At 53.1% G+C, this 8,383-nt stretch overlaps 1 protein-coding gene across 1 annotated transcript; it reads left to right on the top strand.

The window, feature by feature from the left end:
* Positions 1 to 2,138: 2,138 nt before the first annotated feature.
* Positions 2,139 to 7,606, top strand: LOC133044442 (cytochrome c oxidase subunit 4 isoform 2, mitochondrial). The gene is made up of 5 exons (XM_061125828.1): positions 2,139 to 2,195; positions 3,304 to 3,385; positions 4,712 to 4,876; positions 5,687 to 5,818; positions 7,296 to 7,606. Exons 2-5 carry the CDS (start codon positions 3,304 to 3,306, stop codon positions 7,430 to 7,432), a joined length of 516 nt encoding a protein of 171 aa, XP_060981811.1. The 5' UTR covers positions 2,139 to 2,195; the 3' UTR covers positions 7,433 to 7,606.
* Positions 7,607 to 8,383: the final 777 nt, after the last annotated feature.

The raw sequence follows: 8,383 nt of genomic DNA on the forward strand, positions 1-8,383 counted from the left end.
GATCAAGTGAGTGAGAGCTGTTCCTTTCTGTACTATGGGCTCCCCTGGGGAGGGTTGGAGCCGCAGGGCCTCTCGCCTCCCATTCCTGCTGTTTCAGAAATCTCAGCCTGCATTTGCAGAGAGGACCCCTTGCCCTGAGTCGGCTGTAATAATCTATCTGGAGCCCACCTTGTGCCCACCAAGGTTCCCAGGGAAGACTCCTACTCCCTGGTCCCCACACCTCTGAGTGATCTGTTTTATGGAAGAGCCTGACTATTCCCAGGTTCCAGGCCTTGAGAGGCTGCTGAACATCACCCCCCAGATGGTCCTGCTGCCCTATGTCAACCTTGAGCCGCCTGGAGCCTGCCATCACCCCATCACCCTCAGCCCTGGGGCTAGCTTCCCAAACAGATGTTCTTTGTCACAGCATCGCCCCACATCTGGAGACCGGAGTTCCCACAGAGGCGGGAGTGAGAGACGGTAGAGGAGAACAGAGGATTGAGTTCTCCAGATGACTTCTCTTGGGAGGCCTGTGAGCTCTGGGGAAACTGAGGCTCAGAAATGGGGCTGCTTGGTCGCCATCGAGGCAGCAGTAGTGTTGCCACTTACACGTCAGCCACTCACTCCAGTGCAACCGGCCTGGAAAGTTCTGATGAGACTCCCAGTGTATCCTCCCCAGGCTGCCTGAAGGCGGATCTTCCCTCTTCTTCTATCCTTAGGCCTACTCTTCAGGACATCCTGGACAGCATCCAAGAGGTAAGGTGATCCTCTTGGGGTTCTCTGAATCCCCTTGATCACGGGGAAGAGGGAGCAGCAGTCCCCAGGAGTAAGCAGGGCCAATCCTGGGTGCTGGGGTCTCTTAGACATCCAGGAGACTCCCACACTGCCTTCTCATCTCCCAGAATGGAGGTGGCCTGTATCCTGCCCACTGTAGGGTCTCTCTCTTCAAGGCTCATCTGCCTCCGGGGCAGTAAGCCCCTTCTTCCAGGCAGTAGCTAGAGTGGGTCTCTATGGCCTCATTGGGCTACAGGAACCCTGATGGATGGTTGGGTGCTCAGCACACCTCATTTGACCAGAGCTTGGACATCTAGAAAGCTCTGGCCCCAGGTCACAGAAGGGACTCACAGCCTTCACCCATCAGTCCAGCATCAGTATTCTAACAATCCCAAGCCACATTTACTGAACTCATGTTCTGCTCCAATAACCACACCACTCCCCATTTTACCTTTGTTGGCCTCCCATCTTTAAAATAAAATCTGAGATCCACCCCATGACTTCCGAAGCCCTGCTTGGTGTTCTAATCTCTCTCCAACTTTCTCCTTTGCCCATTACAATCTGACCAAGATGGTCTCTCTCTATTCTTTGAACGCATCTGTGTTTTCCTGCCTTTGGGTCTTTGCCCAGGCCTCTTTCTACTTGGAACTAGATTGTAAGCCCTATAATGGCAGGGACTGTGTTCAGTTTTGTTTCTTCCTAAATCCTCATGTGTTTAAACAATAGACAATAATGCCAGCTCTAACAGGTCTTAATAAACAGTCCTGGAATAAATGTGCCTGATGCTTCTTTATTGATGTATTTAATCTTTACACAAAGAAACTCAGGGAGGTTTAGCCTTTTGTTGAAGGTCACACGGCTAAGAGTTGAACCCCAAAGGGAGGGGTTTTCATCTGTCATTGTGAATGGGGGCATGAGTGCCAGGTGGTATACCACAAGCCATCCCCAAATTCTAGATGCTTCTAGCTTCCTGCAGCAGGAAGCATTGGGTCTGTGCTGCAAAGCTGGCAAGACTTGGGTCCTCAAAAGCCCTCTAAGAGTATTCCAGGTAGAAGAACAGCAGTGAGCAGAAGTGTGAAGGCAAGAAGATCCAGCTCCTGGGACAACTGGACTCAGAAGGCTGGGCCAGCCCAGGACACACAGCTGGCTGGATCCCGGGCTATATCAGCTGGTGGTCTCCAGAGGCCAGACCCTGAAGGGCAGGGAAATTGAGGCATGGTGTCAGTGTCACTGTGCAATCACTCTCCCCAGGCTGTGGGTAGGAGCCCCTAGGGACGCGGGCTGGGCGTTTGCAGGCAGGACGTTCCCACGCAGGGGCGGCCCTGGGGAAGGCTGTGGGGCGGGCCCGGGGCAGGAGCCAGAGATCCACTCCCTCTGCAGCCTGTTCTCTGTTACTTGCTCTGCAGACCCGGGTCGCATTCTGGCTCCCTCCAAGCTGCAAGGTGAGTGAGTGGCTGCCCAAACATGGGCCGGTGGGGGATGCGGCTGGGACTCTGGCTTTCATCACCCCGTCAGGGCCTGTGGGGTCGCTGCTATGGAGGAGGATCTGGGGTCTGGGGGCTACTGGCAGCTCAAGGGTGAGGGGAATTTTCCTCTGTCCACATATGGGGCACTATCTCTTTCCTCAAATGTAGATTACTCCTTCCCCCTCCCCACAGGTGGGGCTCTGTCATCCACTTATCACTGATGGGTAACCCTTCCTTTCCAGGTGTGGGGTGTCTGTCCACTTTCCACATATGGTACACCCTACCCTCTCTCTAATTACTGGGTGCCCTTCTCTTGCTCTCTAGATGTAGGGGTCCTTTCAGTTTCTGGAAGTGGGATACCCTCTTCTCCCCAGATGTGTGCCCTCTCTTCCTACCTCTGACCCAGTTTGGTTTTTGTCCCCATCTGAATCTCCTCTTCAAGGCCCCCCTGCCCACCCCTCAACCCTCCCTGCCCTAGGTTGCCAAATCCTGATTTTCCCTGGAGATCGGGGGTTGGGCTCGCCTGTCCCTCTCCCCCACCAGGTCCAGCAGAGCAGGCTTTCCAGGCACGTAGGCAACCAATTATGGCAGGCGGGGGTCGGGGAGGGGGGTGGCGGGGCAAGCCATCTGCAGGAGACCTTGGCAGATGGCCCTGTAGCAAGACAGTTATCCCAGGAACTGCTCCCTCCCGACCTGGACTCCCACTCTGTTTCCTCTGGGGGGCAAACAGTTGAGGGAGCTTGTCTAAGCTAGCCACCCACTGTGAGCTGAGGCTGGAACCAGAACCAAGGCTCCCAGATCCAAATTGTTCAGGCCCTGGCTTAAGAGTTAGGCCTTGTCCCACTTCTCAGATGGCAAATTGAAGCCCCAGGAGGGGGCTCCAAATGTCTAGAACCCCTATCTACCCCCACAGGCATATCATACAAACTTAGAAGGGGGCAGGGGCTGGAGATGACCTTGATATCCTGGAAATCATGCCCTTCCCGGTCACCACACCTGTGTAAACCGTGTATCTCTGTCTGGGTCCTGAGGGGAAGGGCAGAGGGCAATGTGAGGGCAGGACTCACCCCAAACCACGCCCCAGATGTCCTTCAGAGCTGCCTGGAGCTTGACCCTGAGGAAAGGGGGCCTTGGAATGCGAGGGATCCACAGCCCAGGAAGCACCGGTAAGATGTGGACATGCCCTCCCTTGCCAAAATCCGAGGCTCAGGGCAGGGGTCCTGTCTGCAGGCTGCCCCTGGTCCCTTCCATGCTGCTCTGGGCCTGCCCTGAACCATTTCCCATAATCCTGGTCCTTGGGGGCGGGGGGGGGAGCCACGTTCCTCCAGAAAATAGACAGCAGCCCCCTCCCCAAAGCATTCTCAGGGCCTGACCCTATACCTCAGGTTCCTAAGGCCTTTGTGTCCGGAGGCAGAGGGTGCTGACAGAACCTTCCGGACCTTTGTATCCAAGCCAGTCAGAAGAAAGAGGCCTAAAGAAAGAGAGACTTGAGCCAGATAGACGGGCCTTCTTGACCCTCTGGAGAATGATGACAGATAACATTTATTGAGCCCTTACTGTGTGCCCTGAGCTGGGATCGATGTTTTGCACAGATGAACACATTTGGATTTCATAGCAGTCACACGAAGTGGACACTGTGCCATTATCTCCCTTTCTCAGATGAACAAACAGGCCCAGAGCCGGGACTCTTTTTCTCAAAGCGGTTCCCATGCTCTCTGGGCAAGGTTCCAATGCCCTTTTGGAGGGCATCCCAGGTGACAGTAAACAGAAGAAGCTTTACGGAGACTCTTCTAGGGCCCAGCCTTGTTCTGGACACTCACACGGAGCCCTCGAGGGCTAGGCTATCAGGCATGGAAGTGAGAAGTGAAACCAACATCTATCAGTGTAAATCATGTGTGCCCGGACCCAGGCATTATCTTGAAGCTTCCACAATAGTGTGAGATAGGATCGCTTAGTATCCCCATTTTCCAGATGGTGGGCTACACTGAGGTAAAGAGGGCGTGTCGGAGCTGGGGTGGGGTGGAACTGGGGTCCCACGACTCCAAAGCCATGCCCATGACCACTCACTAAGGGCACAGGTCTAGTGCTTTGCAGTTTGCAGAGCAGTTTCCCACCTGCCATCCCAGGTTCATCTCTCCGAGCCTTTCTCTGCCCATTGCCTTTGCCTGATGTGCCCTCCCCACCCCAGATCTTCCCAGAGGACACAGGGTCTGGAGCCAGAGGGGCTGAACTGCCGCCCTGGCCCAGCTCCTTATTTCTCTGTGGATTTCAGCAAGTTCCCTACCTACTCCATTTCTTCCTCTGTAAGATGAGAATAATATCACTGTCTCAGAGCCATACCAAGCCAATGAGTCAACTCGCCCAAAGGCCTTAGCATGGTTCCTGGCACACAGTTTAAGTGCTCAATACGTGCTACCTTCTTTGTTAATCTTATGGTTGGTGCTGGGATACCTCAGGGGCAGCCTCATTTCCGCTCCTCCCTGTGCCCACAGCCCACGGCAAGGAGAAGATGCCCCCCTACACTAACTACCATGCCCAGCGCTCCTACCCCATGCCGGAGGAGCCCTTCTGCATGGAACTCAACGCTGAGCAGCAGGCCCTCAAGGAGAAGGAGAAGGGCAGCTGGACCCAGCTGAGCCACGCCGAGAAGGTGGCCTGTAGGTCTCAGGGTGGGGATGGGAGTGATTTTGCAAAGAAGGGCCTGGCCTGTTAGGGAGCAGCCTGCAGGGAGAAACCCTGGCCAAGACAGCCAGAACCCACTCCCCGAAATACTCAAATGCATACCTGAGTGGTGAAATTCATTCCTTTGTTCATTCACTTTTTAATTCATGCAACTGTTTGAGCACAGTCTGATGCTAGGTGATGCTGGGGACACAGAAGTGAATCACGGGAGGGTTCCTGCCCCTAGGGTGCTCCCAGTCCAGTGGGGGAACCAATGCAAACGCAGAAAGCTGTAATAGCGGATATGCTGCTGGGTGAGGTGTGTTCACGGTGTTGTGAGAACCCAAAGGAGAGAGAGAGATGCAATCCTGGTAGGCTTTCCTGAGAAGGGTTGTTCTAGCTGGCCTTGGATGGTGAGGGGGAGGGGCTGCCAGGCAGTGGGAACAGCATGGGGAAGGATATGGGAGCTGGAGAGCATGCAGGGTCCTGGGCTTCACTGAGTCGTGTTGGGGGGACGGAGCAGAAAGAGGCAGATGAGCTGGGTGGGAGAGCAGGGGTCTGGTGCTTGGAAGCAGGAAGGATGTGTGACACCAAGTGCTGCCCACCAGAAGTGCCCCCGGAAAGCCTCGAGCCTCATCATCAGCTCCTAGCCATGCTTTGCACACAGTAGATGCTCAGTAGGAATTTGCTGAATGGACAGCTTCTGCTGCAGGGAGTGGGGTGGCTGGAGGTCCCCAAGGCCAAGAGTTGGCCCAAGAATTGGATGTATCTGAAGCCCCTCCCCCCTACCCCCCACCTGCCTCCAGTGTACCGGCTCCAGTTCCATGAGACTTTTGCAGAGATGAACCGTCGCTCCAATGAGTGGAAGACAGTGATGGGCTGTGTCTTCTTCTTCTTTGGATTCACAGGTCTGCTGATTTGGTGGCAGCGGGTCTACGGTGAGTGGCAGTGCCTCACCCAGCCACAGTCCTCCCAGGCCCTTGTGGTCACAACCATCAGCCAAGTTTTGATAAGTGAACTAAGCTAGTATTCATCTGAAAAGTTTTTGAAAAGTCCTCCAGCATGATGTAGGGTGAAGGGCAGAGCATGGCTGCCTGGGTTGGAATGTAGGGACTCTGCCTCTTTGGGTCTCAACTCCCTCATCTGTAAAATGGGAATAACAGTGCCTACATCTCAGGGTTCTTGTGAGGAGTTATTTATTTACTTATTTATTTATTTTTCATTTATTTTTATTAGGTGGAAGCTAATTACTTTACAATATTGTAGTGGTTTTTGCCGTACATTGACACGAATCAGCCATGGATTTACATGTGTTCCCCATCCTGAACGCCCCTCCCACCTCCCTCCCTCTTGTGAGGATTTAATGAGAGGGCTGTAGGCTAGTGCCAGGCACATAGTTATGAATGGCGTTGTTACTGATTGGTTACTGATTGCTGTTATTAGCCATGAACTTTTCAACATATTGTTTCAGCTGCCGTAATATACAAGAGCTTAAACAGCATAGAAGATGGTTTCTTATGCTTCCCCCTTCCTTAACCCCAATAAAGCTGGCTGCTCTCATCTTCTTCTTCCTCAGGGGAAGCATAAGAAACTATTCATCCTGGATGCTTCCCAATAAATTGGAACAAACTCAGTACTTATAACTATGGTGGTGGTGGTTTAGTCACTAAGTTGTGTCAGATTCTTGCGGCCCCATGGACTGTAGCCTGCCAAGTTCCTCTGTCTGTGGGATTCTCCAGGCAAGAATACTGGAGCGGGTTGCCATTTCCTTCTCCAGGGGATCTTCCTGACCCAGGGATCGAACCTAGGTCTCCTGCACTGCAGGCAGATTCTTTACCAACTGAGCTACCAGGGAAGCTATGGTAGCTATCATGTATTAGCTTAATATCTGTCCCGCTTATATCTCATATTAGCTAATATCTGTATTAGCTTAATATCATGTATTAGCTTAATATCTGTCCCGCATTCTGCTAATTGCATTATAAATACTAACAAATTCAGTCTTCACAAGCCTAGTGGACAGGATCTGTTTTTGACAGGTTAGGAAACTGGGGTTCAGAGATGAAGTGACTTGTTCAAGGTAACGCAGCAAGGGAATGGTGGAACTGAGATTTGGACCCCAAAAGACTTCAAGTCAGTGCTCCTCCTATCCTTGGGTCCCAGAGTAGATGAGGAACCTGAGTCTGAGAAAAGGGAAGGACCTCGCCCAGTTCCCCCAGTGAGTCCAAGGAGGAGCTGGGGACAGAACCCGGAGTGCAGCTTTAGTGGGGAGTCTAGTGGGGAATGGAGAGAGTGAGGAAGGGGCCTCAGGGCAGGGCATCTTGACCCCGTGCCTGGACACCCTGACTCAGTGGGAGGGGGTGGGCCTGGCAGGGTCCCATATGCCCCTGTTCCTACCTGGTTCCTTCCCTGCAGTGTTCCCTAAGAAGCCCATCACCCTGACGGATGAGTGGAAGGCCCAGCAGCTCCAGCGCATCCTGGACATGAAGGGCAACCCCGTGCAAGGCCTGGCCTCCCGGTGGGACTATGAGAGGAAGGAGTGGAAGAAGTGACATGGAATCCCGGTGGCTCCCCCTGCAGCTTCACCCTCGTCCAGAGGCCTCTCCCCTCCTTTAACCCCAATAAAGCTGGTGGCTCTCATCCGCCTTTAGTCCCCCCAACAGTCTCTACCTGCCAAAAAGCCTAAATATACTTAAGATTAGGCAGGACAATAAGGGGCAATAAGGGGCAATAAGCCCCATGCCAGGACCCCACTTATCAGGGAGGGCTTCCTGGAGGAGAAAGGGTTGGGGTTGAGCCTTTAGTGATAGGTGGGATTCGGAATGGCAGGAGGGAGAAGGAAGGTATTCCAGGCGGAGGGAATGGCTTGAGCAGAGGTAAAGACACTCCTTTATTCTGTCAATTAGCAAATACTTCCTGGGTATCTGCTGTGTGCCAGGTACTAATCCAGGCCCTGGGGATGCAGCAGTGAACACAACACACAGTCTCTGGCTTCATGGAGGAGGCGCTTCTTTCTGTGTGTGTGTGTGCGCGCGCGCCCGTGGCGGGGGAGACAGAAAAGGGAATAAGTCCGTACAGTACACAGTGTGTTACACTGTAGTCAGTGCTATGAGGGAAAAAAACAGGGCAGGATAAAGGGGCAGAGCTAAAAGGCGCTTGGAGGGTGGTAGGTGAAGCCTCTTAGACGAGGTGGCAAATGAGAAAACAAAACAGCAAGTGAAAAGATCTTGAGATAGGATTTTAGTTTGTCTGTGGAACATCAACGAGGCCACAGTGACTGGAGCAGAATGACTTGGAGAATTGTAAGAAGGTGTGTGCTGAGGGAGAGGGCTGGTCTTGCGGCAGAAAGCAGATTATATAGGAATACACACACACACACACCAGAACCAAGAAAAGACTCCTTTCTTCTTGGTTTGTCCCCTCCAGCACCCTCTACTGGCAAAGTTCAGCATCTCACTGTACAGGGGACAATGCTCAGAGTCTCATTGTCTTAGAGGGTGCTG

The sequence above is a fragment of the Dama dama genome, chromosome 23 (genome assembly GCF_033118175.1).
Source record: "Dama dama isolate Ldn47 chromosome 23, ASM3311817v1, whole genome shotgun sequence".
Taxonomy (NCBI): domain Eukaryota; kingdom Metazoa; phylum Chordata; class Mammalia; order Artiodactyla; family Cervidae; genus Dama; species Dama dama.